The sequence below is a fragment of the Dermacentor andersoni genome, chromosome 3 (genome assembly GCF_023375885.2).
Source record: "Dermacentor andersoni chromosome 3, qqDerAnde1_hic_scaffold, whole genome shotgun sequence".
In the NCBI taxonomy this organism is placed as follows: Eukaryota; Metazoa; Arthropoda; class Arachnida; order Ixodida; family Ixodidae; genus Dermacentor; species Dermacentor andersoni.
The window spans coordinates 123,029,269-123,045,583 of NC_092816.1; the positions used below are offsets into that span (position 1 = coordinate 123,029,269).

The 16,315-nt window shown below is 49.0% G+C and overlaps 2 protein-coding genes and 1 pseudogene across 2 annotated transcripts in view; 1 reads left to right on the top strand and 2 right to left on the bottom strand.

Annotated features, from left to right (window-relative positions):
• LOC126538671 (uncharacterized) overlaps positions 1 to 13,039 on the top strand; it is a 109,348-nt gene extending 96,309 nt beyond the window's left edge. The window contains exon 6 of the mRNA XM_055074545.2: positions 12,252 to 13,039. Coding sequence (XP_054930520.1) covers positions 12,252 to 12,840 — 589 coding nt within the window. The 3' untranslated portion in view covers positions 12,841 to 13,039. The remainder of the gene's footprint in view (positions 1 to 12,251) is intronic.
• LOC126537789 (piggyBac transposable element-derived protein 4-like) lies at positions 950 to 7,811 on the bottom strand (annotated as a pseudogene).
• On the bottom strand, positions 12,958 to 15,920 carry LOC129386495 (uncharacterized). The gene is made up of 3 exons (XM_055074555.1): positions 15,398 to 15,920; positions 14,144 to 14,282; positions 12,958 to 13,371 (listed from the first exon to the last, which is right to left on the bottom strand). The coding sequence occupies exons 1-3, from the start codon at positions 15,751 to 15,753 to the stop codon at positions 12,958 to 12,960; spliced, it is 909 nt and encodes a 302-aa protein (XP_054930530.1). The 5' UTR covers positions 15,754 to 15,920.
• Between the last annotated feature and the right edge of the window lie 395 nt (positions 15,921 to 16,315).

Genomic DNA, 16,315 nt, shown 5'->3' on the forward strand with positions numbered 1-16,315 from the left:
GGGACCTCGGCGTCTGTGGAAAATTTGGGGAAAGCACCGACTAATACTTCTGAATATTTACGCTATTTCGTGTTCGGGTTTCTATTGTTCTCAAGTGCTCTGCCACTGCCGTCCCGACCACTCGACGGTGATGCTGTATGTGCCCTGGCGAGCTCCAGTTCAAAGGCAAGACTTTGGCGACGTTCCTGAGCCATCTTTAGTCTAAACTCCATCACCCGCTCAGACAGAAAGGGCTTGCTTTCACTATTACTGCTACCCCTCTCCCTCTGACCATCCTCATCCTCCCTGTAGTTCAAGAACACCCATACATGCCAAAGCCACCCCATGCAATGGATGTAAGTACTTCCATGTTCAAAATGCTTCCATCGTATCATTCTTATAGTGTATCAATTTCTGCTGCGTCTGCTGCCCATTTTCCTTAATACCTCCGAAATGCACAACTCCATTGTGTATGCACGCCAGAACGAAAACACAATTTTGGAACGGCAGACGACTTATGCACACGAACACATGGCACTCGTCATTACTGCTGACAGGTCAAACTTTAACGAGCTCGTACACAGTTGCCTGCTTGTCCTCTTTTAATCGTTGCATTACTAGTTATGCCAGCTTGGGCATTAAACTGATGAATTGTTACTATGGGCGAGTAGAAATGGCGACTACAGTTTGAAGTAAAACATTCAAACGGTACTTACGACCATGACGTTTAGAGCGTAATAACCCTTTCTCGACACGTCACCTCATGAACGGTGTTGCTCACAGCCGACTGTGCCATGCCTATGAGCTCCTCGCGACCAACGCACTTCTGGAAGCTTCCGGTGCCGAAGAATCGTAGCGTGCACAACACCTTCCTTTCCGTGGAAAGGCCACTGGCTCGCTGGCATCCAATGATCACAAGCTGTTTCGCACTGTTTGTTTGGACAGATGAGAATACTGCTGGAACTCTTCTTCCGTCAACTCTTCAAGTGCATCATCTACCTCGGGTCGTCGTCTTTGCGCGACTGCAGCAGCCGCGCAGGCGGCACGAAAAGGGATAACAGAGAAAGAAAACGCCATTTTCTCCAATTGTTGGCAGTGCTGAATTGGATTGAACCGGATACGAAAGATGCTGACTGTCCCAAGTGCTTACATTTTAATCCAATCCAAGCCGTTTGGTGGCTGTTCTAATCTGTCATATTACGGTGGCTAGAAGGCGAGGTGAGAGCATCGGCCGGCGCGGAGTGTAGCAAGAGATCATGCTTGCAGCTGCGGCGGTGCTGCTGTCGACACTTGTATTTCTTAGATCGTGCTCGGCGGCCCGCTTCCGCTGCTCGCGCGCTCCGTGAGCGAGGTAGTTTTGCTTTGTATTAGCGTCAAGGAGCATGTGTTGACTACGTGAGGCTTGCCCACCACAGGAACATAAAATGGTAATCGGCCGACGTGGCCAGTCATTCTAAACAGGAAGATAACAAGCTTAGCATTAACGCAAACGTACTAGATGCGCGAGTAACGCTGACGGGTAGGAGGCTCTCGCTAAAAGCTTTCTTTAGCTATATGTTTTAGCTTTTTAACTTTTTTAGGTATTTTAGCCCCTGAAAGAGCACAGCAAGTTGTTGACGAAGAAAAGTGCTGGATTTCTCTCGGCTGTGAGCATGTTTCGTTCTCAAGCTAGAAAAAGCAACAGGGCCCTTGCAGTACAACACAAAATTTTATTGCAGGGATGGACAAGTATGTGGGAAAAGCCAGCCAGTAAGGACAAACAAGTGATGCAGCCTAAGACAAAACACTAGAAAATTAACGCACTATGCAAGGGACAACACACCCTCAGGTAACATGCCTCAGCTTAACTCATTCACTGCCGCCTGCCGCGCGCACATGCCGGCCATCCGTACCGCGCATTTTTTGACCGAAATGGCGCGCGCGTGCCGCACGCTCATCTTTCTGTGTGTAACGAGCCACTAAGCAAAACATTTGCTGGACAATTATAGAAATACATTTATTGACATTTGAGAAATATTCACATCTTATTCTGTGAAGTTTTTTCAAATCATAGGCATTTGACTGTGTGAAAAATCTTGACACTCTCTGGCATGTGCAGAGCAGCGCCACACTTTTCGCACTCCCAGCAGCTTCCACTTTTCTTTCCTCTGGCCTTACACACCTGGCATTGCCTTGAGGGGTTCTGCTTGGCAGGATTTGGCGGGATTTGGCGTGGGAAATAGGCCCATTCGGTAGCCTCAAGGCGCATTGGAGATGGTCCCGTAGTGTGCTCACCTCGCCTTCGATATCCCAGCGCCGCTGCCTCTTCAATGATTCCTTCTGCAAGACTGATCTTTCATTCAGTGTAACACCGTTTCTTCCCAGTTTTCTTAGCTTGCAATATGTAGGAATTCTAGATGGCAATATCAAGAACATAAAAAAATATCTTCTTGCACCCTTTCGCATGCCGCCGCATAATGGGAAAGGAAGCCAACTGCTGGTCTTGACGGTCAACGCCTCCCATTCCCTTGTTGTAGTCTTGTACAACTCGCGGTTTCAGCACTGGCTCATTCCCCTTGTGTCGCCTTTTTCTAGTGTCTATGATGTCTGCTTCTCTGTGGCAAGTTGAAAGCATGGTGACGGGCTTTCTGTCCTTCCACTGCATCGCCATGATTCCATGAGAGAATGAAGTTTTGCATTCGTCCTTCTTCAGCTTCAGCTCTTTGAATTCTTTCGGCATGTTCTTTCTATTCGTCCTCACGGTTCCAACAGCGTTTGAACCAGCACTTCTGAGAGCCAAAAAGAGATTCGGTGACGAATACCAGTTGTCCGTATAAATAGTGTGCCCGTCGGCAATTCTGTCTCCAAGAAGATCAATTACAACAGCCTCACTGCACAGCATTGAGCTGGTAGCACTTGACTTCGTGTCTTGACCTGTATAAATTGAAAACCTTAGGCAGTATCCACTAGAAGACTCACAAAGTTTGTAAAATTTAAACCAAAATGAGCCCGCTTGCTTGGGTTGAACTGGACATAGGGCAGGCGTCCGCGCAACTTTATGAGGCTTTCATCTATCGCAAGACTCTCGTCAGGGGAGTAAGCACTCTCAGATGCCTTTAGCATATAATTTAGGACAGGGCGCAGCTTGCGAAGCCTGTCTTGGGTGGCGGTTTCCTCTGCAATGGAAAAATGTAGGTATTTTTACAGCTCCCAAAAATGTTTTCTTGGCATTACTGATCGAAAAATTGGTGTGTTTATAACACTCCTCTCAGACAAGTATGAGTTTATAGATGATTTCCTCACTTGACTCATCAGTATACACAACACAATGTACACTTTGACTTCCACGGTCGTTGTGGCGAACCAAGTCGGGTCTGGCGCAGAACGCTGCTTCTCCAGGGCAAACGCATTTGTGTACTCAGACACCGACTCCCAAAACTCTTCCTTTATCAATGCATTTAGAGATTCAAGAGGTGAGCTGTTGTCATCCATGGCCGAGCTAATTGCTCTTTTCAAGCCCGGCGATGCAGAGAAAGGAATTTTGCTCACATTTTTGGAAGAATCGTTGACATTCCAAGTCCATTCGTCAGTCTTGAATTGCTTTGGCGTGGTAGGGCACGGAGCGTCGTCCTCTGATGAATCCGAGTCGCCACTACCATCATATTGATTTCGTTCAGAAGAAGAAGGCTCAGAGCAAGCATTGTCACCGAAAGGCTGATCCTTGTTGTCGCTATCAAAGAGGATATCCAATATCTCGCGCAAGGAGAGAGCACACCGTCCACTGGGCGCCGCCATGCCTCCTGCCGCCGGAGATCACGAAAAAAAAAAAAAAAACGACAACATTGAAAAGTGCATTCAAACGACACAGGGCAGTACTGCCATCTATCGATAATATATCCAAGTATCTTCAGATAAGGTGACAAGTGCTGCTATCTGTAAACAGCTTCAGGAAATCCTAAATGCTGCAGCCCGGCGATTTGCTGGCTTTGGCAGCGAATTAGTTAAGGTGCCGTATTCTTTGCCTCTTTCCCTCTCTAGCCTTGTTCTGTGCTTGTACTAGAAAATGTAGCCTTGTTAGTGCGTAACACTTCACAACATCCTTTGTTGCTACTGTGCTGTGTTCGTCGCAGCCAACTGTACTTAGCCTGTTCCTTGCCAAAGAAGAAATCAAATCCATCACACTGTTGGCCTTTAACCTATCGACACTGAAGCAATGTGTGAATGAATCCTCTAGCTTCGTAATCAATTCCTGAAGCTCCTGAGATGAATGTAGCAACCCTCCATTAATAACCTCTTGTGTGAGGCAAGCTTCCTTTGGAAGTTCAGAGCCAGCTGGAAGGAGCAGTGCTCTAGAGCAGTCATGGCACTTTGTTTTGCTGAGCATCTTCCGAGCAAGATATCCTGCGACATAGTAGAAAATCCGCGAGTCACTCCTTATTTGCAACAGTCGCATCATGATCAGAAAGTAGGTCGCATGATGCAAGCACCTCATGAACTTTGTTCAGGCACCCAATATCCACCAGCTGATCAAGCTTTCCTTGAATGTTTCCTGGCCTTTCACTGGTTGCCGAGAGCAGGCTCTTCATCAATGAGGGCGACACATTTCCATTTGGCGGGGCCTTCGCTAAGCTACAAAATGACAAACAATTCACTGATATCAAGAACTGTGACGGCGTAGGGTGATCAATGTTGCCTGGTATTTGCCTAAAGATACAGAATAAATTTTCTAAGTGATCCTGACTCAAACGAGAGGTCATTAGGTACTTGTAATCAAGCTCTTCTGCCAGGTAATCAAGAAGAGACATTGTGCTTGTAAGCGTAACGCGAAGCCCTTCAGCTGTGCCTCGCATAAGAAAGCCTACTTTCCCTATTTGTGCTTCCCAGGCGTCTGTAGGCTAAGAAATCCTTCGCCTTGGTGTGACTTTTCGAACCAATGCGCATAGCACCACGACTGCACCTAGATGTCAAAAGAGCCAAAAGAGCTCTTATAGCCCTTCATATACTTGTGCAGGCAACTCTTGCTAGGGAGTACCATCACCTTTTGCTTATCAATGTACTCGTATAGCTTGGGGCTCCTTATTTTCATTAGGATTCACTCTAATACCCATTCTTGGCTATACATCATTCCCTGCGTGCCTTTTCTTTTTGACGCTTGAAAGCATGCTTGAACTTGCTGCCGCTGCTTTTAAGGCAGTCCAGAGAGGCTCTTCTCCAGCTTCCCCTCTGAAATAGCAGCATTTTCTTATTTCATTGCTGTCATCATTGTTTTCAGCTTAGCAACCTTTGCCTTTTCGCGATGCAGCTGTAGGTTGCACTTAGCAAGTTTTTTTGATGCATTAGAAACAGGAGCCGCCCACACCTTCCTCTTCTTATAGCAAGCTTGATTTACTAAAAGCTTCCGCAGGTACCTGCACTGAATGCATGGCTTTTCACCTTTGGAGACTCCTTGACAGCCTTTACTGTGCAGCTTATTACCGTGCAGTCTGTAATTTACACGGTTACGGCTTTGATGCAGTTCACTCGGCGCCAAGCTCTGCTCAAATCCAGGACATACACTCATTTGATCAACCAACTGAAGCAGGTTTTCCACACCTTGGGGGTCAAACACATCGACTTGTTTCAACACTGCGCCTTGGACGAACACGGCACAGTGACAGAGTGTATTTTCCGCCGAGCACCACACTAGCTTTTTAGAGCACACGCTGTCACCTGCCTGAGAAAAAACGCTGAATGCAAGTGACGTGGGCGCGTCTGTGACAACTCGACCAGAATTCACTTGGAAGACTTTCACCTGTAACTTGTCCAGTTTTTCCAGGCTGCAGGTGTAATAAATCACTGTGCCATTGGCTGCTGCGTCGTCGTCAGTTGCCATGGACTCCCGGGTGCTGTCAGCCACAAATGAAGCAACCTTGCATGGTGAGCCGTCGCTCCTTTTTCTTTGTTTCCCGAGCACCTCGCCTCTCGTTCTTGACTTCCTCTTCACGGGCAGCCTGTTCGAAAGATACGCTGGAGTATTAGGAAACAGCGTGGGAACGGCGTCCTCAGATAGGTGTGGTCGGCGGCAGGGAATCCTTACGGTCTCCCTATACAGAACGTGGATGTAGTCTTGCACGATGAACCTTTGCTCAAAGTGCAATTCACAGAGCACAGATGTTTTCTCCAGGAGTCTGTCTGCACGTGGTACCGCACGTTGCCACACTTTCAGCCTTTCTTCATTGCTTGGGGCCGCAAAAGTGGAGACTTTCTTACCCTTGTTTCTGGCGGAGATGTATCCTGACGTGTACCTGGGCGCAAAGCAATGCATTTGGTGGTTGACACATCTCTCCATTGTTACCTGTGTGCTCAGCACATGTTAAGGTTACAATGGGCAAACGTAATCAGAAAAAAGAAACTGACTGCTAGCAAAGCAGCGAGAAAACGTACAGCAGCACAAAGGTGCATGCACCTCACAGACGTTCGCCAGCCGAAAAGAGGCATCTAAGATGCGACGCGCGCGCCACCTGTCAACAGCATGAATGACAACACGCACTTGTGTGCACGGCCCGCTGTGAAACTCGCACCTCCCTTCTAGCCCCCGTAGTCCTATCGAATCGGACGGACTCGGTATCTGTTCCGTTGCGTTCGTCCGATAGTAGACACGGAATGATTGACAGCAGCGAGATGTCACGACCCACGTCACAATTCACGTCATGGCGTTCGTCACGGTTCAAATTGACCAATCGTGTGCGGCTCGGTGGAACAAACCGCCTCCATTCTATTTTGGAACGCATACGAGATCGCACCCCTGCTCGTAATATCGTCGCTCGCCCGACATGGGCGGCTCTGACGGGGGTCCCGTTTTTCGAGATCAAAACGCAACCCGCTGTCGTGGAATGTTAGCGATGTGAATTGTTGAAAACAATTGTAATCACAGAGAAATTATATGTTACCTGCGCTGTGATAAATATAAATGGTGTTCTTTCTTTTTTTTTAATTGTTGAATGGTATGAATGCATTCGTCAAGAATGCTTGCCTCTTCATGTTGTGCTCAGGGAACCGTGTTCAGTGTTTGGCCTCAGGGGTGAATCTCCACATGGCTGCCATTGGCTGTTTTCGAGCAGACACTCTTTCAGTGCTAGCATCAAGGTCCCCTTCAGTTACGGCCCTAACAGGAGGGCGATGCTCTAGTAAAATGGCGACGCACACGATTGTTTACTTTGTCATGTCAACAGGAACAGCAGCCTTGTGGCGCCTCCGGGCACCCGGAAGGCACCCAGAACAACCTTGCAGGGCTTGTTTTTGAGGTATTCGCGCACCACTGCACGATGCACAAGCGATACGCGTCATGAAACGGGTGAAACATCGCGGAGCACAGGCACACAGCTATCGAGGACCACGAAACTGACGAGACTACCCACGCCGATCAACGCACAGCAGCGCACGCTTTCCGATAACAGCAGATAATGAAACCTGAAACATCATGCAGTGGGCTAAGCTGGCAGTGGGCTGCCGGGAGCGCGCAGAGACAGTCGAAGGTGAGGGAGTTATGAGCGTGGGCGTGCGAAGACCTACGAGGCCATGCAAGGAAAATGGATTTTTGGCCCCGCCCTCCTCATAGATGGCACCAATTACCTCTGCCACCGAAGCCGGGGAGTTTCCCAGGCCGGGTTTAGCGCTCACGAGTCACGATGGCTGCTCCTATTGTCGCGCTTTTGGAGTCTCTCGGGCAGCCTCAGCGACGCATTTTTCTGGACGCATTTGACGAGTTGACAGAGGAAGAGTTGCGCAAGCACTTCAGGCTCTCGAAGAGCACTGTGTGGTGGCTCTGCGAACAATTGGAGGATGCCATCGGTGGCCTTCGGACCGGTGGCTGTGATGGCCCACTTATGGGGGCAAAGGTTTGTGTACCCAATGTTTTAACGGTTCTCTTAGGCGGAGCCTCCGAGAACCCAATTGAGGACAAAGCCGTTGGTTTGAACACACACACAAAGACTTTTAATCACACTAGAAAAGGCTTAAGATAAATAGAAGAAAATAGAAAACATGCCTAAAATAAACACTCAAGCAGACATAGCGGCAAGGAACACACATAGGGCTTGCATGAGGTTAACGAGTGTGCGAGTCCGGGCTTGCCCCGAGGGCGGGGACGCGTCACAGTCTCGACGCGGCGACAAGCTGGCGAAAGGAGTGATGCCGGTCTCACCATAGGTCGCGGTGTAAGCTGACCGACCGGGCGACCGGAGTGCGCCAGCTCTGGCTAGGCGAGGAAAAGTGGACGGCGGCGGCGTTCTGGCCGGGCTGCTGGATGTAGAGCTCGGGCCCGTAGCCCGACTGCTCCTCTCTCGCCCACGGCGCGGAAGCTCGAACGCCGGCCTCGAGCAGCAGGCGGCACGACAGACGGGGGTGGCGTTCTGGCCGGGCAGCCGGCGTAGAACTCGGGCCCGAAGCCCGACTGTTCTCGTCCTGCCCACTGGCGCAGAAGCTCACCGGCGTTGAGCAGCTGACGGCACGCTCGGGTAGACGGGCGACGCACAGGAACAGGTTGGCAGGAGGCCCCGGGCGGGTGAAGTCCTGGTGGGCTCGGGTCCGGAACCCGACGGCCCGTCTTCAACGCCCGCTCCGGTGGTTGACCTCCTCCTGCCGTCGTTTCCTGGGACTCTCCTGGCGTCTCCCCGGCGTGTTCTCTTGCGTGTCCCCCTCTTCTGCCAGCGCACCACGCTTTTTCTTGTGGTCTGGCCGATTTGGCATTTTCGGATTGGCTGCCCGACGCTTCGTGGTCTTTCTTGATTGGCGAGGCTTTTCTTCTTTAGTTGTCTTTTATGCGCCGCGCGTTCACGTGCCGGGCGCTCTTCGGCGTCGTCGTTTTCCTCCTTCCAGCTCGGCGCGCGTGCACTCAGCGTCGTCTGCTCCTGACCGTCCCGATCGCCGCACCATGTCGCGCACCACACATCACATAAGCCCCCTTTTTAAACAAGTTTTTCAGACGAAAAACTGCCGCTCAGTGCGCGACATAGTTCACGCATATTCGGAACACTACAGTCATGGTCCGTTCACAAGAACGTACTGTAGGGTTCCAATGCACAGTTCACTGGGCACACAAATAAAAGACATTACAGGAAAACACAATTCAAAGAGTGCACAACAAGTGAAAAATAAATGGTAGCGTCAAAGGCTATCATAATACCCTATTGAAGAAAAAAACCAATAAAGTACAAGGTCACCATGTCCGGGGTCACAAGTCCGAGAAAAGCCATAAGCGAAGCATCGGCTCCTTCAGGTGACCCTTTCCCACATGAGGCGGACTAGACATATATCTTTTTGGTCAGAGTACCCTGGCCAGTCCGCGATAATATTGCTCCAGGCAATAATGTCTCTGCATGCTGCCGACCAAGTCACTGTCGGCGCTCTAAGGTAGACAACAATGTAATGTGTGGTTGCCGCATCAGTGCCAGCGGTCGAACCACACACGAGTGCATGAGAAGGCAAAGGATGTACTGAATCCTCAAAGCCACGTGTTGATTGGGTACGGAAGCCTGAGCCCTTCCAAGTGCCCATAGTGTCACAAACAGTTTGTGTCGAGGGACGCAGTAACAACCCCTGAATACTTCTTGGGGAAACCAAACACGGTTCCACAGGAGCCCTGATATTTTCAGGTTCATCCTGATCATGTTGCGAACCCTCCAACGTGCTATCTTTAGCCTGTAGGGGTTGCTCTGCTCTAACTTTATCAACCAGGCCCATACACTGCGGCTCTGAACCCTGCACGAACCAGTCCTCGCCTGCTCTGTTCTCACGCGGCACTAGTTGAGGTATGGAAGCAATATGCTCCTTATCTTGTGACCATACCTCAGTATCTTTGCCTACCATGGCATCATTACCAGGTGTCTCTCCTTGAGACACTTTTTGGTCGCCAAGGCCTGAGGCCATGTCGGAGGGAACCCTTGGGTCGCCGCTGCGCTGCTGTGCTGCATCCTCAACCGCGGATCTTGTCCCTTCGGAGCATGCATCCGCGAGTGCCTCGATGCGAACGCGCACCCTGCGAAGCTCTTCCTCCAGGCGCTCCCTCTCAGCTGCCTGTTCTGCCACTCGCCTGTCACGCTCCCTCTGAGCTTTCTCACATATTATTACCCATCTGTCTTGAACCCAGCTGTTCAAGTCTGCCCCATGCAAACCCAATCGCTGGGCGACGGTGGCTAAGTCAGACAAACTAATTTCTGGCTGTTTCCTACCCAAATATGCTCCTTCCGCCTCTGCGACTTTTAGCCGCAGTTGTAAATTATTCTCCTCCAATGCAAGTTGCTCCCTCCTAGCATTGCGCTCCGCTGCCCGCTCTTCTCGCTCCGCTGCCCACTCTTCTCGCGCACGCTCTTCCTGTTCGTTCAACCATGCCCTCAACTCCGCACCTTCTAGCCCCATGCGTTCGGCTAGCGCTAACAAGTCTCGTGTGTTAGCCATAGTTCCTATCCGCTAGAAAAAAAGATCCAAACGAATGGCTTGGTCCTGTCGCGGACGCCAATTTGTGATGGCCCACTTATGGGGGCAAAGGTTCGTGTACTCAATGTTTTAATGGTTCTTTAATACCCCTGTCACACGGGAAGATTTAATGTCATTCGAATCGACTGGCATTCGATGCATCGAATGCCATTCGGTGTCTTGCAGTGCTACACAGTAAAATATAATGGCATTCGCAAATGATAGCAATGACGATCTGGAACAAAATTTGTGAAATGCAAAGAAATTTTGTGCCTATTAAACGCGTTTAAGAACCTTTGCGAGTACTTTTAAAACGGAGGAAAACATTTTGACGTCAATTATTCACAACTAAAAGCACTTCGATCTTCACAAGCCAAGCCCTAACTAAAGCCAAGCCCAAATCCGGTAAGTGTAAACAAGCAATATGGCCGATATGGTGCTCTGTGGAGGAAGCGCAGCTAGCGCAGTTGATATTGAAAAAGTGAACGCCCTAGTTGCCTCTTACATTTGTTACCGAGCACAACGAAGAAACAAGGAGAGGGCACTGGAACTGGCAAAAGAAGCGCAATCGAAGATCAACGCAAGCCTGAAACTGAGATTAGTAGCCAATTCATTCGCTATTGCTGCTATGATGGCTACCGACGCCACAGTTCACCGTGAGCGGTGGGCATTTGAACGAAATGAACGTTGGTTCGAAGAGACGCTTCCACATCTCGGGGAGAATCACTTCAGACAAGCTTTCCGTGTCTCGCAGACGACATTCCGGTACCTTGTGGAGTCGTGCAGGATCGCCTTGGAGCGCCAAACGACGAACATGAGAAAGCCGTTGTCTGTGGAAAAAAGAGTGGCCGTCGGGATGTATCGGCTGTGCTCAAGCGCTGAAGACCGAACGATCGCCCATCTGTTCGGCATCGGCCGGTCAACGGTGAACGTCGTATTTCGGGAGTTTTGTAAGGTTGTCACCGAACAACTTGAAGCAGAGTGGCTTCGAATGGTCCGGCGCCACGAACTGGAAAAACACGTGAGGGAGTTCTTTTTCTTCACTGGCTTCCCGCAGGCAATCGGCGCTCTCGATGGTTGTCACTTTCCTATATCCCCGCCAAAGGACAACGCAATCGATTACCATAACTACAAAGGCTGGTAGGTACCTTCGAGACCTCTACGCTGGCGCGAAGTTAAAAAATTAATTCACTTTTCATTGCGTGATATATTGTGAAATATAAACGATTGTTTTCGATCGTTACTGATTAAGCTTTAGCAGTAGTAGCTATGAAATACATAAGTATCTGCAAATAACAATCACCAAAGTTCAGGTTGCCTTTATTTTCTTTTCTCTACCTGCAGCGTGTTCAGAATGGTGCATTTCTGGAATTTCCCGCACTAGAATTTCATAACTGCTACTGTCAACTGTGTGTGCGTTGTCTATACATAAAAATGTATACATAGGCCAAACTAGTCGTGATGTTTTGCTGAATGAACGCTTTCCTTATAAACAACTTCCAGCCATTTGCTAAAAAGTGTTGCATGCATGTGCTAATTTTGCCTAAAATGCCTTTACTGTACAAACAGTGTGAAGGTATCATGACTTGTCGTGCAAGAGCCATAGCTAGAAAATTCCTGCGCGCATGAAGTTTTCCTTTGTGGCAACAAAAAAAATTATCGGCAAGCATGCATGCCGGAGCTGTCATGCTGTGGCCTGCGCCTGTTGCGCAACTCGCACAGTTGTTTGGGAAGTGCTTTTCTCAACATGGCTGTTTATGACAGGTTAAAATACTGCAAAGAGTAGTGCCCACTGTTATGCATGAGCAAGACAACATTTGGCGCTTGTTTCTTTTATACAGGTACAGTGTAATACTGCTCGCCCTGGTTGATCACCAGTACTGGTTCCGGTATATCAATGTTGGAGCTCCCGGCCGATGCCATGATGCCAACGTGTACGGGCGATCGAAGCTGCACACACTTATTGAAAGCGGACACCTTGATTCGCCTGTGATTATGATCGAAGGCGCTGCTATAACACCACTCATTCTGTGTGACCAGGCATTTCCACTGACTGCAACACTGCTTAAGCCCTTCCCAAGTGCATCACCTGGCACCCCCGAAGCTGCTTGCAATTATAACCTTTCCAAAACGAGACGCATAGTTGAAAACGCATTTGGACGCCTGAAAGCTCGTTTTCGTTTTGTCATGAAGAGGCTAGAATGCAAGTTGCCCAATGCTAAACAAGCCATTAGGGCCGCATGTGTTCTTCACAATATCTGTGAGACATTCAGAGACCCTGTGGATCCTCAGTGGGAACAAGATGTGCCTGCATTTGATGAACTGTTTCCACAGCCATCGCGCTCCACCACTCAGTCAAGTGAAACAGGACACAGTGTTCGAGCTGCTCTGGCGCAATACTTCTGGAGACGTGCTCAACAGGTCACATGACCAGCAGCATTGCACCACAGCAGAGAAGCAGTGTGTGTGTGTGTGTGTGTGTACTTCGAAGAGCGTGTGAATATGAAAACAATCATGCTCATTGACAGACATGCAGGCATTGAACATTTACTTTTTGCCCAAATCCCGCAAACACGCCAAAAATAAATTTTCATGCTGCGCACTTTCTTCCTGCAGCTGAATCTGCTTCTCTCTGAACTTTTCTTCTTTCTGCATGCCTTTTTCTAAACATAGACGCAGCTGCCGTTGCTCCTCAATGAGCTGCGCAAGCAGATTTGCATTCGATGGCTGCCTCTTTCTCCTTTCGCGAGGCCCCAGTAAGCTCTGGCGACAAGCATTTTGCTGGGGAGTCCCAGTTTGTGAAGGTCCAGCGTCAACAGGAGATGAAAGCGCACGACACGAAGTTTCTGATGATGTTTCAGATGCGTCATTCTGTGTAGGATATGCCATATCCTCATTCATGTTGGCGGCTGCGTCCCCGTCGTCTCCGCTTCTGTGATCATTCTCCATTTGGTGGATGATCTGAAATGGAAAGTGACGAGCAATTAATAATGCCAAAACCATTTTGAAGTACTCTCAGTGCAAACAAACTCGATCTGAATGCACAGGTTATCACAAAGTCAAAATACAACACACTAAGAAATGGCTATTGCATGCACAGCCACCCGCACACTTGACACAAATGCTCGAGCACGTGGCTTGCACTGACATTAGAGCCGCTGAGTGCCGACTGCTGGGTCCAAGGCCACGCTGTACGGTGCACTTGCGAAGGCTGGCGAAAGCGGGTGCCTTGCTGCCACCCCAATATGATCTCAGACCTAGTGGCAATATGTTGATGGAAGCCACGCGCTCCAGCGTTTGTCTTACGTGTGCGGTGGTGCATGCAACATAATTCTGCCAAAGCCACCATGTGGCCGAGCTGTATGACTTGGCTCATGGCCTCACGTAGTCTTTCTCTCTGCTGTGCGCTGATGTTATACAAGGCTTGTCTGAGTAAAGGCTCAACCTTGCTAAGTGGTACGTTTGTCAGTGACAATATTCGGTACCACTTATTCCATGAATTCGGACTATCGCTTTCCAAGCATTGTAAGCAAACCTTGCAGCACCAAACATGTTAAATTGCCATCATTAACACATATATCTACATAACAGGCAGATTTGTGGACAAGGGAGCCATAGCGCTGCCGAGATGTTACTTCTTTTTGACCATGGTCAGTGACCAGCGAACTTCGTCAGGCAGTTCAGAAGCACCAAATATCGGCGGCAACATGCACCCAAGATGTGCACATCTTACCTCCTCCACAGTGTTGCACTGGCTTTCCACCATTTCCCTCTGGTTATTCATTGGTAAGGCACTGAGGAACTTGTGAATTTCCCAGTAATAGGGCCAAGTGACACGGCCTTGCCCAGTGCCCTTTTTCTTGTTGATGTCTCTGCAACAATAAAGGAATGAAAGGAAATATGAGGCATGTTTCGGAAAATAAACAGCAGTTACAAAATACGTAACAAGAATTTCCAAACTGAAACAATTAATTAAATTCATGCCAATCTTTACGAATGATTGACTTATATATTCAGGGAAAAAATTCTCTACGGCGGTTTTTCAAGGATAAACGTCCGCGCATATTTGTTGGTGTTCATACATATGGCATGAACGACTTCCGCCCTACAGGACAGGCTAAAAAAAACGAGAGCTCTCGCCAGCCGCTTCGGACCTCTACGGGGCGTCATTGCGTGGTCAATGCCCGGATCTCTCTGGGTTCGAAACCTGGTGGTAGCACGTCTTGTCCAAGTGAAGTGGACACACCGTAAACAAAAACAAAAAAATAAGTTTGGACACCGAAAGGGCAATTAAACCGGCTGTAGATATCAATAAACAAAACGAGAGGCGAAAACGAAACTTGGCGGCGGGTAACAGATGATGTTCCCGGCTTATCTGCCGAACTCCGACGACGCGACATCGATGTCCGAGTCATCACTGCTCGAAAAGTAAAAAAAGATCGCTTCTACGATCGTCGGGATCACGCGAAACTGCTTCCTTTCGAGCGCGCGCGGGTCCGGATGTCGACGCCGTCATGCCGATCAACTGCACCTCGACATTTGCCCTCGCGCATCCTTTAAAAATCCGCGCCACGCGGTTAAAATGTGAACCGTGCAGAAAAGGAAACACTACTTTGTACACAATCACCCAGATGGCGCTACGAGTCCAGAAGCGCAGCGCTCTTTTTTTTTTTTTATGTTGGCGCTCAATAACGTCAATCGCCTGTGACTGGTGCCTAGTGCCGTGGTAAGGAAAGAGTAAAGTTCATATAGCGTAACCTAATCCGCCTGCGCCGATACATGGGTCGTGCTTTTCTCTTCAGTCGCTTTAACCAGCAAACAATGCACGAGAAGCTATAATTCGTTTCAAAAGTTGGGCTCAGTGGAGCAAAAGCTTCGAGCTGCCCACAGCGGCGCTTACAAAACAATGACACGCGCATGCGATAGAGCCCCGCCTTCCTGACGCGCGCAGTCCTGCTTAAATGAGTTCCTGCCAAAATACACTCACCTGTACTTGTTTGCTAGATTTTCGATCTTTGTCTTCGTCTCTTTCAAAGTCTTGCTGATGCCAGCATCGAGCAGCTTTTCAGCAATCAACTGGTACACTTTTGCGTTGCGCTTCGCCCTTCTTAAGTCATGGAGATGGTCTTCCCATATTTTGATAAGGGCGAATGTCTCCTCGGGTGTCCAGTGCGCTTTTTCTTTCGGGTCCGCTGCAGCTGTAGCCATGGCACCGCACGTCCAACACCGACGAACCACCACCACCACCACGAGAGTACACAAAACCACAGCTAGCCACCATAGCACTGCTGCCGTTGCTGAACAAACATACAATATGGCCGACCGTCTCGACAGACTCCTCATCCCCGTGCTCCTGATGCCAAGAGTAATAGCGCTTGAGCAGAGCCAGTGGTGAAAATATCATCGCGGTAAAAATAATTATTCGTTTTTATAAGTCTCAATAAATATCTTCTGGCTTTGCTGATGCACGCATTACTTTTTCGCATTGCATGTCGCTGTTGTCGATCTGGGGTGGAGAGTATACATTCGGTTCGAAATCGAATGCGAATGAGTTCTCCGAACTCATTCGATGGGAAGTGTCATTCCATTCGAATGACATTACATTTTCCCGTGTAAATCCCGATTATTGGGATTACATGCGAATGCCATTTGATTCGAATGACATTAAATCTTCCCGTGTGACAGGGGTATTAGGCAGAGCCTCCGAGAACCCAATTGAGGACAAAGCCGTTGGTTTGAACACACACACAAAGACTTTTAATCACACTAGAAAAGGCTTAAGATAAATAGAAGAAAATAGAAAACATGCCTAAAATAAACACTCAAGCAGACATAGCGGCAAGGAACACACATAGGGCTTGCATGAGGTTAACGAGTGTGCGAGTCCGGGCTTGCCCCGAGGGCG

Bases quoted from the DNA above. Each gene is read 5' to 3' on its own strand.
- LOC129386495 (XM_055074555.1), bottom strand. From the start codon at position 15,753: ATGAGGAGTCTGTCGAGACGGTCGGCCATATTGTATGTTTGTTCAGCA. The intron at 14,283-15,397 runs GTGAGTGTATTT...TTATTGTTGCAG, and splicing joins AATCTAGCAAACAAGTACAG to AGACATCAACAAGAAAAAGG. The intron at 13,372-14,143 runs GTAAGATGTGCA...TTTCCATTTCAG, and splicing joins AGTGCAACACTGTGGAGGAG to ATCATCCACCAAATGGAGAA.